Source organism: Semicossyphus pulcher, unplaced genomic scaffold, assembly GCF_022749685.1.
Source record: "Semicossyphus pulcher isolate SPU_LCO1_2020_fin unplaced genomic scaffold, fSemPul1.0.p SCAF_24, whole genome shotgun sequence".
NCBI lineage: Eukaryota > Metazoa > Chordata > Actinopteri > Labriformes > Labridae > Semicossyphus > Semicossyphus pulcher.
In genome coordinates, this window is record NW_027211698.1 from 4,128,871 (window position 1) to 4,145,194 (window position 16,324).

The 16,324-nt window shown below is 43.0% G+C and overlaps 1 protein-coding gene across 1 annotated transcript in view; it reads left to right on the forward strand.

The window, feature by feature from the left end:
* pard3ba (par-3 family cell polarity regulator beta a) overlaps positions 1-16,324 on the forward strand; it is a 229,683-nt gene that overhangs the window by 134,451 nt on the left and 78,908 nt on the right. Inside the window, exons 18-19 of the mRNA XM_069675514.1 lie at positions 2,427-2,642; positions 3,951-4,152. Coding sequence (XP_069531615.1) covers positions 2,427-2,642; positions 3,951-4,152 — 418 coding nt within the window. The remainder of the gene's footprint in view (positions 1-2,426; positions 2,643-3,950; positions 4,153-16,324) is intronic.

The following is a 16,324-nucleotide window of genomic DNA, read 5'->3' on the forward strand; positions in this document are numbered from 1 at the left end:
ACATTTGTGACACAAATCCTGCCTCTCAAATTGAGCGTTTTATTCCTGAGCGCTCCCCCCCTCTCTATTTATAACCCCTTATTCCCCATAAATCCCACTTCCTCACAGAAAGTCAATTTAGGACTTAAAAGGCAAGAACGCTCCGCTTACTTCCCCCCCCTCCTCAGACTCTATCGTTTCACTTCCTCTTCTCCCCCCCCCTCTCGCTCTTCTTGGGAGCTTTGAAGCCTCTGAAATGACAAAAATAAAAAAAAGCGTCTTAAGCAGGGAGTGCCATGATGCGAGAAAGTCATCCCTACAGGAAAGTTTGAGAGGAGAAGCTGCTGCTTGCCACCTGCCTGTAACTTCTTTAAAGAGCACTTGTCGCTGCTTCATTGAGATACACAAACTAAGGAGGCGCTTTTCTGGCTCCGCTCTTCGTCACCTGACCTTCAATTTCTCCCGCAGCGTGTAGGGCGGCTTCCACTTTGGCGTGAAATTCAATTCCTTTTGTCTCATCTTTCCCGTCCTTTTCTTTTCCTCAAATCCTCCGTGTTCCCGGCGGTGGCCTTCATCGCTCTCCCCTTTCTTCCCCTCTCGACTCGGAGGCCTCACCCGAGTACAGTATGATGGCACTTCATTTATTCCCCCCTCTCCCTCGCTTGCTTATGCATGAGCCTGTCAGTTCCCATAGTGCCGCTCCTCACCTGTCCCTGTACTACTCACCTCATTCATCGTTTCTTTTCCCTCCTTCATGTTCCTCCTGTAGGACTCTGACTTTCTCCTCATTTCTGTCAAGCCTGTTTTCACCTCTTCTCCCCTCTTCCTCTCTCTCTCTCTCTCTCAATCTCATGTTCATAGTTTTATATTTCCTGAATTTTTCTCTTTCAGGATTTTCAGGCCTTGAAGGAGGATTCCATGTTCTCAAGCCTGGGCCCAATTTTTACATATTTTGGGCTCCTAAAAACAGGCTGCAGTGTGATCTTTCACAAGGGCAAATGTGCCTTATTAAAGAACGTCCACTAAAAGTTCTTGTTTTTGTCACTGACAGGCTCAGATTGTAAAAGTAAGATCCCATTTTTTAAACTAGAAACAGCCTTCAAATTGCACTCTTCGAAGCCACCAGACTCCATTGACAAAACCAGCAATTTTACCTTGCAGAGCACTGGGAGTAGCTGGTCTACCCCTGCCTCAAATGGATGCTTTTTGTGTGTCAGCCTGTCACTTTGGTGTCTTGAAGGGTTAGCTTGGATACAGTACAACAACAAAAAACACAAACAAACTTACTATTCAAGAAAGCAGAAGTTCAGGAACTCTATGTTCCGCAAGGTAAAAATGTTGTTTTTCTCAATGGAGTTTGGTGGCTTTGAAAATAAGTTTTTAAGTCATGTTTTATGACATATAAAATGCTCTGCTTTAAATGTTTTTCTGCAAAATACGTTTAATTACCTTGTAAAAATCCTCCCAAGGCATCTCCTCCTTCTCCCTTATTAGAAATCTGCATAGGCCCCGCCCACTATGCACATTTCCAACCGCCCCCTCTGTCGCCAAAACAAAACACGTCTCTGCCATCGTTTAGTGGCAACTTGTTGAAAGTTAGCTAGCTTGAAATGTAGTAATTAGTAGTCGTAAGGTTAACGTTAGTAGTGGCGGTTACAGCTGGCTCGCACATCGCGAAGTGGTTGCCATAGGTTACACATAATGATATGCGTAGCGTCATCCCTTCCATTCACAGGATTGGCTCCTTAGGTTTGTGACGTCTCAAACCTGCCAATCTGAAAACGTGTTGTTCAGCCTGTCCTTGGTACACTGCAGTTTAAAAGCAGACAGGCCCAGCCATGATGACTGCTGATGTTGTCCCTGATATGTTTGTAGCACATGAAGAACACCACATGGAGATGTTCACAAGGTTAAACACTTGATTTTACCTGGAGGGGGGCTTTAAAGTTGTCAAAAGATGGTTCAACCAAAACTCTGAGACAGATTAAATTTGTATTTTACAAACAGGTTAATGCTACAGTACACTTTAATAATGTATTTATTCAGTCCAGGAGACTCTGCAGGTTTACACTGGACAGACTATGGCCTTACTCTAGTGCAGCCTTCCATATAAATCAGCAATAACCGATCTTACATGCAGCATTAAGACTTCAGGAATTTAATGCAGATGACCCTTAAAAAAGGGATTAGAACTGTAATAGATGAGTGTTTTTAAAAGCAGTAAATTTAGCTAAAAGCGTATGATCTGAGTGCTCAGAGTCACTTTAATACTTAATACCATTCTGTCTCATCCCATCAGTGGTAGCATATCTTGTTTTGGGGCAAAATTGCCTCCTCCTCCATCAAGAAAGCTTCTTTGTTTTCCTCTTCGTCCCGTCTCACTCCCATGCTCTCTTCTATGTCCGTCCGCCTCATCGCTCACAGGCCCTGTCTCTTCTCTTTCTCAGAGTCTTCAGCTGGTGGAGCGCTGGGCCCCACCCTGGGCCTCATGAAGTCCAGCTCCCTGGAGAGCCTCCAGACGGCCGTGTCGGAAGCCGAGCAGAGTCGCATCCAAGCCCAGGTGCCGTTCCACCGACCGCGGCCGCACATGGTCCGCGGGCGGGGATGCAACCAGAGCTTCCGCATCGCCATCGACAAGTCCTACGACGGACCTTCTGAAGACGGTGAGACTCCTCATTAGCATTTTAGAGATGTTACTTTTTTAACAGCTTCTGCCAAAAAGAAAGAAGACATCAAACCATCTACTTTAAGGAATGTTCTTTTTTAATGTAAGACTGTCACTGCTGCTGTAATATAAGTTCCTTCCCTGAGACTTGTATCCATTTTAAATGAGACACCACGCTGCCAACGCACATCCCTTAGGCTTTATAGCACACTGGCACTCAGGAGGAGCCTGAGGCCTGCCAAGGGACAGTGCTTAGCCTAAGTACCTTAATGAAATGCTACATGATTTTATCCACTCAGCAATTCAGGGAGAGCAACTTTATATCTTACAGCAGCATATTTTTTAATGCTTTACCTTGTGTTGGATGTTGAGCGCGTGTGTGTGACTACTGAGGACATTATCCTCCATGTTAGCTGAAAGGAGAGCTCGGCTGTATTTAGCCCGTCTCCAAAAACTTTTAACCAGAGTTCTTCATTTATGTTGAGGTCTGTATGACTTAAAAGTACAGAAGGTTACAGAAGAAGCAACAAGACAGGCTGTAACGGCTGCAGCGTAATCCATGCAGACAATTGCCCTCAATGAAAGTACGTCCAAAAGTGCTTCCTGGCTCGGTTTCCTATGTTAAGTGTCTAACAAGGTAGACCTTTTTGTTCAAGGTTAAGATGCTTTTTTTCACCCAGAAACAGCCATTAGATCACTCTCTTCAAAGCCACCAAACTCCATTGAAAAAACCCAGGATTTTACCTCACAGTACACAGAAGTTGCCTGTCTACCACTGCTGCGATTGGTTAGTTTTTTTTGGTGTTGTTGTGTGTTACGCAAATATTGTGTTGGCACCAACTTGCCCAGAAGTCACACAATCACATAAAAAATGAACCAATAGAGGCAAGAGTAGAACAACATCTCTTTTGTTTTGCAAGGTAAAATTACTGTTTTTATGAATGGAGTCTGGTTGCTTTGAAGGGTGCGATGTAACAGCTGTTTCTGGTTATTAAAAAAGGAACTTATGGTAACAAAAAACATCTGTAATGTTGTTAAACACTTCTAATAACAATCTGAGCATATCAGTAGCACTTTAATTGAACATACATTACATTGATTAGGTTCCCAAAAGGATTACATTGCCTCCATTCCAGCTGTTGCTTCTGCAGTAATTCCAAACGTTGACTAGTTTTACATGCAAATATGTAAAAATGCACACAGGATAAAAAAAGGTTGTGCACATGCAGCTGCAGTTGCTCTATATATTCCAGCTGTGTCCCCACATCTACTGCAACATCTGCATTAAACTGTTCACTCTCCACAGACGACGACCTGTCAGAGCAGAGCTCCGGTCAGGAAACGCCTGTCAGCAGCTCCTCTCGCCACGGCCTGGACGTGGACGACGGAAACAAGAAGAAGAAGAAAACCAAAGAGAAGAAGAAAGATAAAAAGAAGGGGAAGAAGAGCGGTGACTCTGTGGACGATCTGGAGAAGAAGACCAAAAAGAAGGGATTTAACCTTTTAAGGTAGGACCCCTACCACCCTTTAATATGTTAAACATCTTTCTGTGTGTGGGTTTCCTTAATTCACACTTTCTCGCATCAAGGTGACTCCTTTTGATTATTTAGTGGATGATAAATAACGCACAGCGAGCTCCAAAGACTGCGACGCCGCTGCCTTGATTCTCTAAATTGAAAAGGTCACCTGCTTAACAAGAAAAATGTGAGCTAAAACCGAGCAGGTAATGAGGCTTGTGGTTCATCACCACTCGCAAAGCCCCAAGGTCTTTTCGGGGAATCAAAAAAACTGTGATTACTTTTGTTTTTCGCTGCGTCTCCACTACAGGAACTTTTGGAGGAATTCCTTTATTTTAACCCCCAAAATGTCCCTGCTGCGCGTGTAGTACTGTCTGAAAGTGCAGAGAGTTTGAGGGCGGGCCTTGCAGCTCTGAACACTTCTGATTGGCCCAGTGCTCGCAACATTCTGGAAGAGCAGGAAGTAGTTTTACCATCTGGATTTTTGTGAAACGCTTTTCCGTCAAATGTTACGGAATCATAATGTGTTTCTGACACGATGATGTCTTATTATAGGCCATCTCCACACATAAACAGGTATTTTTCAAAACGTAGCTTTTCTCTGCCTTTCGTCCACACAAACGCTGTGTAAGGTCATGGAAAACGGCTCTTTTGTAAAACTCCGGCCAGGGTGAAGACTTCCAGAAACTCCATGGTGAGGCGTCACTGATGAGGCGCCATTCCTCGCAAAATGACGTAACAAAAACGGTTATGCTCAACAGGACTTTTTACATGTTTACACATATATGTACAGTTACTCGCCTGCTGTATTTAGGAACAAAGGCGTCGGGATAGATTTTTGACTGGCTGTGATTCTTCTTCTTTGCATGACCGGGTTATATCATCATATCACCTGTTGGTGTGGCGTTCTCATGACAGCGTTTCTGTTGTGTTTTTGCATTTTCGTTTGGACAAGGATTTTTTATAACCGTGCTCGTGTGGACACGTTATCTTTGTAAATGAAGGAGGCAAAAACTCAATAATACCTGTGTACGTGTAGACGTGTCCTTAGCCGTTTGAAAAATGTTTGAAATTAGGTCTTAGACATTCAGAACTGATTTCACCCTGTTTTCAGCCAAACTTCATCATTAAAATCCCAGTTGGTGCTCACTGGGATAAATCAGTATAAAAAATGTATTTGCATAAGCTTTGCAGGTCTTTAGAACTTGCTGAAAACATAAAGAGAAAAGGTTATTTTAATCCCTTGCAAGAAGCTCCTGGGACTAAAAGTTGTGGGTATTTTGGTGGAAAAGACTGACTGACTGACCATCTGGTTATAGATCACACTTAAAGTAAATGAAACAAAATATCAATGCATCTGTCCTATTAAATGTAGATTTGTAAAAAGTTTTTTGCAGGAATGAATGTGCATCAGCTGCTCTACTTTCCCCCAGTTAAGTGTCAGTAAATGACCCACTGAGCACAGCAGGATTATGGGATATTGGCTTATTGGCTAAGAACACAACCTTGTCCGTAATGGAGGGTATCCATTATCTCTCAATCCAAGCAAAGTCCCAGCGTCACAGTGCCAACCCAAAGCGCTTGTCACCCCCTTTATCAACGTGTCCCCATCGCGATTGTAGCGCTCCAATCCTCCCGCAGCAGTCCTTATCTATTGGCAGTGACACGGTGTGGTCAGTGTATCACCGCACTTCCAACACTTGAGATTCAATTAGGCTGTGGCGAGAGATAGCGCGGGGGCTCAGCGTCGGCCTACAGATGGCAGATAAGAATCCAATCGGCCACAGTGTCAAGGGCAGTAATGGAAGAGATGTTCGCACGGTGAGGCAGGGAGTGGGAAGAAGGGCAGGATGAAGGACACAAACACAGAGCCAGACTCAGGTATGTCTGAGAGGTTGTAACCAGTTCAGGTAGGGCGTGATGTCCCCAATACATGTACTCTTCTGCCTGTTATGGCTTCCTAAACAGTTCCATTTATCAGCTGTTCCTTTGCTGCAGAAGCACGTAGACGCTGACACTGTTAGCTGCGTGACAGATTGTATTTGTGTGTTAGGAAGGAAATCTCTACATCTGCACTCCACAAGCTAACAGTAGCATATCCTGCTTTTTCTCTCTGCGTTATCTCCCTCTGTGCAACTCGTCTTCTCTTGGTCTTTCTTACATTGACTGTCCATTGAGCACTTGTATATTTAATGTTGTAGGTCAAAGCACAGGGGAGACAGGGGAGCGCGTCTTGAGTCTTGAAGGTCGTAGGCTTTATAATGCACAAACAGCCTAAACTGTACATTAGCTCTGTTGTTTAAACAGCTACCGATCACTCTTTTCTCTGCTCCGGTCCCTGACACTTTACGTAACCCACTCTCACGTACTTAGCTCTTCCCAAAACAGACTTGTAGTATACGATCTGATCATCTCAACACCAACGCACCTCAGAAGCCCTGTATGCACCACAGTGTACCCAAGTGACAGCCCGAGTAGAGTGTGAGTATCAGACCCAACAGAGTCTGTTTTTCCAGTTATTATTCACCAGGCTGGAAGTGTTTAGCGTGCGTCCTTGACGCCTTGCAGTTTTTGCAGGAGAGCTCTGAATACCTTAGGCTGAAAAAACAGAAGAGCACCTGCTAACACTAGCTTTTTTTTGTCACCATTATCCAATAGAAAATGTTGCAATTGGATATGATCTGCTAAATTTGCATTTCAGTTTATCATTGGAGGGTTTCACATCTTCACCCGATTTTTAGGCTGTTGGATAAACAGCAGGCCGGGACTTAAACCAACAAACAGCTCCGGAAAAGAATGAAGAGGCCGCTGCAAAAATGTGTTTTTATCTGGTTCTTCTATTTGTAGGTTTGTGGTTGTGTAAAATTAACTTTTATTTTATCCTAAATAACATTCCTCCTTCTTCCAAATCAAATGTTCTCATTTAGGTCTTCTATTTGCAGAAAATGACGCCTGGTTACGATGCACAAAAGATGTTCACATCTGGATCATGCTGGTCATGACGTGTAGAGGGAGAAGTTGATTTAAGGAACACTTGGAGTGCTCTCTTAAGTTGTTCCAGAGCTGTATAAGCTGCCTTTGCACCACAAATAACTTGTTGTACATGGTGTTTAGGGGCGGGCATTGCAGCAAACAAAAGCTCAGCTGCTCGGCAGGGCCGGTAGAAACCATGTAGTTAGTGGTCATTATTATGATGCTAAGCCCGAGGATTGAAAGCACAGATTGTCAAACTGCCCATGACTTATCCTAAAATAAGTCTTAAACCAATCATCATCCAAGAGCAAGTGCTCTCTGCCTGTCCATTTTTATACTGATGTTTACGGTAGCTAATTAACTGCACTTGTAGAAAGCAGAAGCAGAAAGGAACAGGTCTGTCACTTCACAGAGACTTTACAGGTACGCTTAACGACAGGTTGCATTTTATAACCTGCACAATGTTGGCACACAAAAGCATGTAGTTCTCCTTTTCATCATGCAAGAACACAGCCTTTTGAATTGGCATCAGTCGTCAGGCACACACAAGCAGCCCTCTGTTCATCCAAGCACAGCCGCTGAGTGCTCCTCCAACTCAACAATAGAAGCGAGCTTTGTAAAGAGCCTCCAGACTGTTGCTCCGCACACTCGCCTTTCTCTCCCTGGCCTTTATCTGGCCGCCTTGATTGTTATTGAACTTGAAATATGACTTAATTAGCCGGAGTATTGCGCTGTTCAATCTAATTGCAGCCCTCAAATGTTATTTTACTCCAATGGCAGCATTAGGAAAAGGGCAAATTATAAACACGTGACCTCAATTTACCTCTGCAATGAAAGTGTGCGCAGCAGCAGCTTGCACAACAAATGTTGGACGCGGGCCCTGTCCTTTCAGCGGCCGTGGATGTTTGGTTTAGCTGCGCCAGTGTTTGAGGTACATGTTGTTTTTGGCGGCGGTATGTTGCAAACAGCTGGGTATAAGGTGACCTCTGCAGAGCACGTATTTGTTGTGGAACATTTGTTTGTGGTTGAATCTATTTGTGATCCTCTTTATGTGAAGAGTTTTCTAACTCGGCTCACCTGGTCTGATTTCAAAGCATTAGAGAGGCATGATGCTCCAATTACAGGTAAAATCTGAGGGATGGATCATAAAGGAAGGTTTATTTTATGTATATAAAAGTTCAAAGGTCCCGACACCCAAACTGTTTAGCAGCTGTCATTACAAATGACTTTAATAGGTCTAATCACGATTTTTAAAACCAGAAACAGCCGTTACATTGTCCCTTCAAAGCCACCAGACCCCATTGACAAAAACAGTAATTTTACATGCAGCACATAGGTGTTGCAGCTCTACAACTGCCAGGATAAGTTAGTATTTTTGTCCTGTTGTTTGACTCTGGTCTTCGAAACGGTTACATTTGTTCTGAAAATATATTGTTGTGACACAGAATAACATGAGGAATAGTAACCAATTGAGGCCGCGGTAGACAAGTAACTCCAGAGTCCTGCAAAGTAAAATAACTGGTTTTGTAAATGGAGTCTGGTGGCTTTGTAGAAGGTGTTGTAAAGTCTGTTTCTGGTTTCTCTCTTTTTCCATTTTCCTCTTTATGTAAGTAGTTTGTTAACTCTGTAAGTCAAAAAAAGTCATCTAATTATTTACAGGTTTTGTAATTAATTCATCTCAGTGAATCGCATATATCAATGTCACATCAGATGTACACTTTATTGTACTCTCTTCTTCACCTTATTAAGTTTTAATTCACAAACTACTTCAATCTGATCACTTTGCTTCAGTCCCCCAACACACCTGCACCTCTGCTCTCTGCACAGCTGCTGGCCCCGCCCCCTCTTTCCGTCTGTCTGTCTGTCTGCTGTGTTGACTGTCTTCATCAGCAGTCTGTTTAATTAAGTCACAAAAGTTAAATATTTTCTCTCGCAATTCAGTTCCCACAGCACGAGAGCCGCGTGTGCAAGAGGGACTTTATTAATGACGTAGCGATCAAAACGATCAATTCCGAATGACATCTGCACCTTTTATAAGCTTTATAAACAGTGATAATCGATGCATTTACAGTAGGGACATATGGAGATACACAGTAGGATTGTTTACATTTTGTAACAGAACTGCATATGATTGTGTGCGGACAGAGAGCGTCTGATGTCAGACCCTCTTTCGCCGTTAGAACACTGTGAGGAGTAAACTGGTCCTGCTGTTGCTTCATTGGTTGCCACGACTTCACGTGTGATTGACGTCCTGTGACTCCTGTCACTGTGTCAGTGCTCTTCCTCACCGAGGAGAGAGGGCGAGCGACCGTTCATTTCGAGCGCACATCTCTGCGGAGTCATTTAATTGCAACTTCGGGACACGTTCTAGAAATCTGAAGCATTTGCAAATGTATGTAGCGGAAACACTGAACTATTATAATATTGTTTTTCTATCCCTGTCCCTTTTTTGAGTAGTTTTTTGCATTTCTCTGTAAGTACTGAATTTTTGGAGCTATCTGGAGCTATAATTTCCTTGGGGATAAATAAAGTTCTGTCTTATCTCTTACGGGTGCATTTACCCCCAAGTATCAGGGCGGCACGATAGTGGAAAAAAGTGACACTGCAATAACTTTTTGTTCTGCGGTATTTATTGGGATATGAGATAAACGCAGGTTTTCATGTGTATGTATTACTCGTTACATTTTTTCTCTAATAGAAAACGAGAAAATGGCGAGGACTCCTTTTGCACCGAGCAACAATAAAGTAGCTTGACGTGTAGCAGCCCTAGGTTTCTCCTGGAGCAATTGCAAAACATTTGGTACCTATTAGTCATTTAGAGCCCAGAATATGTGAAATAAGGGCCCAGGTAGAAACACGAATCCATGAATTACCTTTTGATGTTGTGATAGACCATTTAACCAGATTCAGAGTGATTAAAATAGGTCCTAAAGTGCAAAGAAGTAATGGAAATTTGAACACACACACACACACACACACAAAGCTCTCTCTGCTGATGAAGATGCAGATGTGACATGATTGAAAGCTCCAGAGCAGTCTTCAATTAGACCTTGTCAGGAGCTTGTTTTCCCAAGTGTGAGATTATTCAACCAAACCGTCCTGCCCAACTTGGACGGGTGCCAAATGTTTTATATATTGTGTCCCCTGGAAATAAGACGGCCATTAAAGTAGACATTTATGGCCGAAGCGGCGCTGCATCTAATGCAAATTTCAGACATGCATCATTGTGAAACCTCAGAGATGTATGAGCATCCATATTTTAATTGTCAGCGAGTGAACAGTGGTGTAAGAGCACGGTGTTTTTGTGAATTAGTCAGGAGTTTGTTGTCCTCGCCTCAGATGCGACTCCTCCACTTTTTCATCACCCAGCCTCTCTCGGAGCCTCGTTCCCCATCTCGTCTCCCTGATTGCTAAATAAGCCAAGACAAATGGCAGTGCCCTTCAGACCTTCCTCCGTTCGAGGTTGGCTGCTCGTCTTGTCTGTATTCAGCAGACAGCAGTCAAGTCTTTGCCTGGAATGTCGCCTCGGGGGCCGCGATGCTGACAGACCGCAGAAAGACTAACACTCAGGCAGTCAGGCTGCTCTGCTGTTTTCTCTCAGCAAAGAACAAAGAGGGTAACCTGGTCAGGGAGTTCAGATGTCTTTATCAAACAAGGATATTTACACGACATTTCCTGGTTACATAAAACCTTTGCCAACAGTATTATTTATCTAAAAAGTAAAGGCTCGAGTTCCCGTTCTTTAAAGTTTTATTTTGCAACTTTCTCATCCTTTGAGAAGTTCCTCTTTGCTTTAATTCTGCGGCTTATATGTGAGGATTAAACATATTATGGTTTTATCCAACATGACTGATACGGAGGTCAGGCTTTGAAGGATATAACATGTGACTAACACCCTCCGATTGTGTCATCACTCCTAAGTGACATCCGGCGTGAAAGGTGAAGCAGTGCGTTGTTTACTTTGCAGATGATGTGACTCCATCTGCTCGAGTGTGCGCCATAAATCACCGGGTGTGTCACTGCTCAGCTGCCCCCCAGGCCCTGCCGGGCACTGACACATCCCGTCTGCCCCGTCACTCAGTCAGTCAGTCAGGATCAATGTTGAGCCGTCGCTATCAGCGCACGCCCCGCCGTGACAGCACACCAACACCAATTTAAGGGACTTGAAAGCGGGCGTTTTGATCCGCTGTTTACAAATCCACATACAACATGATGTATCCTCTCCCCACACTGCTCTGTTTGCAGCGCTGCGGAAATCCGACAGGGAAGCAAGCCAATTAGCGCCGTCCGTTCCGCTCTTATCCTATCGCAGAGCAGCAGGATGCGCGGGGTTGAAAGGTAGTCGCTGGTGGGCTGTGCACTACAGAACCAAAGCCTTGTTGTCAAACTGGAGGGGCCCGCTGCAAGATGCTTCCTGATGGATTACTGCTGTTATTGTGCGCTCAGCCTCCTCGTTCCCTTGCTATGAGCCCTTGCTCCCTTCCTCTTTGAGCTTCATAATCAGCCCTCTCTCCTCTTTCCTTGTTTCCATCGTAGCGTCTCTTTCCTTCTGGAGTCGTCGCTTTATGATTTAACCCGGCTGCATGAGACAAAATGAGCGCTCATGCCGCTTCAAGATCATGATTTTCTGCAATTACGTGTGCTAATATGTGCTCCGCGAGGTCTCGGCGACCTGCTGATTAAACAAGCACGTTGTCTCTCGGATCTTGGGAGGTTACTGTCAGTGGCGCCCTTTTTAACGTCCCGATGGTAACCACCCAGTTCTCTTGACACTATCACAGATTGTGACGTTAAAAACATGAGACTAGTGGGAAAGGGAAGGAAGCAAGGATAGATGTGACTTCTCTCTGGTTGTCAAAAGTGTTGCCAGGCACACCAAAATCCCTGACATGTTTGTGTGGGCGTCTTAGCAGTGACTCTAAGCTGTGACGGGGTAAATTGGAGGTGCATTACCTAATCCCACCGTTGGTTAAAGCACTGCAGGTGGATTTCTTTGATCCGCCATCTCATCTGGCATTTAAGGGCTGTTAGCTGCAGTGAAGTGGAGTGGAGCGGAGCCTCCCGGAGAATGTTTATTAATGTCAGTATTCTCTTTAGTAAAATATGCATAAGGCTATACATTTTACACACAGGACCAGCCTATCTCTCGTGGCTAAGCATTATCGCTCTCCCGCACTTCATCTCTATTCATCTCTTTATCTTCCCATAAATAATATATGCAAAACCACAAATCACTTTCTTTGCAACACTTGACACGTGTGGAACTCGCCGCCGTGGCTGACTAATCAAGGCGTCCTTAAATGTACGTCCCCAAGAATATATAAGAGTATATGCATTCACTTTGCATGTGAGAGCTGTTTATATGTGGGCCAAAGGAAACCATTTGTATGTACATGTGCATGAGGATACTTATAAGGGGCCCTACTTTAACATATTTCCGGGCCTTAAGGCTCCAGTAGATCGCTGCAGCCGATTAAAAAGTGCTTGTTTTTGCCACTTGCAGGTTCAGCGTGTTATTCAAAGTGTCTGACAGCATTTCTGAAACGATCCCTGTAGATATTCACCTTCTTTTTTTCAACCAGAAAACGCAGCTACATCGCTCTCTTCAAATCCACCATTGATATGAAGGTCCTTTTGTTATAAGCGCTAGTTAATAGGTAATAAGTGGGGATGCGCTGATTGAGAAAATCAGGGCCGATACCGATGTTTAAAACAACAATTTTGCCGTTGGACGATGCTTTTTTCAATAACTGTCATTTTTGTAATTATTAATGCTCTCGTTTGGATAAGGGGCCAAAATGAACTCTTATTATATAAAAAAAATATATTCTGGCCTTCATCACACATCACACATCACACTTCAAATTCCCAATACATCTTTTTATTCAAACTTCTTTCACATAAAAATAATCTTTTTTCAAAAATAACCTGCCTGAAAGGCCTCTTCAGCCTCTTTACAATCACCACGTCATAGTACAAACATTTGTCAGTGCTTACATAGCCTAACAAAAATCTTTCTGAACACAAATACTTTTGTTACAATTAAATTTACTGCACATTTAAAGCAGTTAAATAATAAAAACATCAGCTACTGCCATCAGCGCATGCCACCTTATTTGCCGATGGTCAGTGTCTGTCAACCCTGTTCAATCCCTGACTGCTACAGTCACATGTCATTGTCAAGTGTCATTGGGCAAGACACTGAACCCCCAGTTGCTCCCAGTGGCATAGCCATCAGTGTGTGAATGTGACTGTGAATCCTCCAAAGGCACAGAGCAAAATTCTTCCCTACCCTAAATTTTTTCCCCTACCATAATGGCATTAGCTCCCCATAATAGCATGATAGGACTGAGGTTGAAAAACGACAAACTTTAATAAAGCAACTGTAAAACCTAGTAAAGGCTGAACAATGGCACAATAAGTAAGTGAGTTTGTAAAGCTTTTATTAACAATTATTAGAAACTTATAAGGCTTTTATTAACGCTCTTAAGCGTCTATAAATTGTTCACAAGTTTCTTATTTGTGCTTATAAATGCCTTATAATCTGACAATAAATAAAAAATTATTATGTTACTACTATTAACACTTATATCGTCTTATTAACGTATATTCAGTGATAATAACCATCTTATAAGGACTTATATGGGTCTTATTACCTACTAAAATATTGCCCAGGTTTAAAGTTAACAAAATTCCCTTTATAAATACAAGTTTTATTAAAGGCACTCATTGTTATTTGACGCCATTATGGCTCTTTAGTTTATTCACCACTAGAAATCCACATGCAGTTTTCTTGACAAACCCCCAAATTGTGCCGTAACGTTAAAATACTGTTCCCAGCCGTCAGTGAACTGCTCAAAAGAAGCCTTAAAGTGACAGCTTTTCCTTTGCTCTCCTCATAATTCCAGTTTGAGCACAATTTGCTCCCTGCAAGTCCCCCGCCGCCTTAAATATAAAAAGCTGCCAAGTGTTTTTCCAGCTGTTGAAAATGAGCTTTCGCTCAATAGAAACAGCTTCCTGTTCCCCGCTATTGAGGCACAATTCTAATTTACAACTTTGCCTTGGACGCAAACAGACACGGGCGCTATCACCGTCGGCAGCCGCCGGAAAAACAAATTAACTTTTTTCTCTCCGTTTCTCCCCTCCATCCGGCGCGATGGGCAGCTTTCCTGAAAATGATGTGCGGGTTTATTGGTGTTGATGTGAGCTGTCAGTCAAGTATCAGAAGGATGGGGGAATTGACAGTGGAGATGATGAGGAAATCCTCATGCATATATATCAACTGATAAAGGGGCAGTCACAACAGGCCCCCTCTCCTCCTTCTCTCTCTGTTTCTGTCGCTCTCTCTACATCGCTCATACCTTCTCCTTGAAATCCCCCCTCCTCTCACACCAAAGGCTTTTATGTTTCATGTCTTTCATGCCCCGGCGAAACCTGCCTCCCTTCTTCTTCGTCAACCACACCATTCGATGCTCCTTCTCTCTTACAGCTCTGGTGTTCAGCCGGGAGAGGAGGGGATGCCGACTCACTCCTCTGCAGTTTGACCGTGAAGAAGCTCCAGCGGAGCAGTTGAAGAATTAATTGCTTTATTCATAGGCCTCTAAATAACTTGTTTACCTCCTCCTTCAAGCGTTGCCGGGAAGTTTTAGAGACACAAGCTCTATACTTTTAAATTATTACCACTCTTGTCTAACTTCCCTACTCAGCCAGATAGTCTATTATATTACAGCTTTTTATTTTCCTCTAAGGGGAATTCAATTTTATTAAAACCTAGGGGCTATTTTCACACTTTCGGGATGTAAATAACTAAAAGGACTTGCTCGAGTAGTTCCCTTCAGCCAGCAGCTGCAAGCCAAGCTGTAATTGGTCAAGGCAAATTCGCAGTGTCTGACAACAACAATTTTGTAAAGGTAAGCATTTTAAACCAGGAACAGCCATTTCATCGCTTTCTTCAACGCCACCAGACTCCATTGATGAAAACGGCTATTTTAACCGTGCGGGAAATGGGAGTTCCTGGTCTTCTGCAATCTCTATTAGTCAGTCTGTTGTGTGACAAGGTTCTTTTTAAGGGTTTACTCTGATCCAACACAACACATTAGCACAAACAAGCTAACTGTTCAAGGCAGTGGTATACCAGGAACCTCCATGTTCTTCTGAGTAAAATTTCTGTTTTTGTCAATGGAGTTTGGTGGCTTTGAAATAAAGCTGCTTTTTTTGCCCTAAGAGGTTAAAATTGTGATTCAAAATGTTTGAAAACATCCGATTCCTTATTTTTAACCAGAAACAGTAGCTAAATCACTCTCTTCAAAGCCACCAGACTCCATTGATCAAATCGGCAATTTTAACCCTGCAGAAATTGTGAGTTCCTCGTCTTCTGCTGCGTCTATTACTCAGTCTGTTGTGTGACAATGTTTTAAGGGTTAACTCAGATTAAACAAAACACAATAGCGCAAACAAACTTACCGTTTGAGACAGTGGTAGACCAGCAACCTCCATGTTCTTCCAGGTAAAATTGCTGTTTTTGTCAATGGAGTTTGGTGGCTTTAAAATAAAACTGCTTTTTTTCTGCCCTTAGAGGTTAAGATTGTGATTCAAAATGTTTGAAAACATTATAAAAAGGTTTCCTTACAGAGACTGACCATTATGTGAAGGTCAGATTCTTTATTTATAACCAGAAACAGTAGCTAAATCACTCTCTTCAACGCCACCAGACCCCATTGACAAAAACGGCTATTTAACCATGCGGCAAATGGGAGTTCCTGGTCTTCTGCTGTCTCTATTAGTCAGTCTGTTGTGTCACAAGGTTGTGTTTAAGGGTTTACTAGGCTCCAACTCAACACATTAGCACAAACAAGCTAACTGTTCAAGGCAGTGGTAGGCCAACAACGTCCACGTTCTTCAAGGCAAAATTACTGTTTTTGTCAATGAAGTTTGGTGGCTTTGAAATAAAGCTGCTTTTTTGCCCTAAGAGGTTCAAATTGTGATTCAAAGTCTTTGAAAACATCAAATTCTTTATTTTTAACCAGAAACAGTACCTAAATCACTCTCTTCAAAGCCACCAGACTCCACTGACAAAAATGGTCATTTTAGCTCTGCAGAAAATGGGAGTTGCTCGTCTTCTGCTGCCTTTATTAATAAGTCTGATGTGTGACAATGTTTTTAAAGGGTTTACTCAGATGCAAAAAAAAAA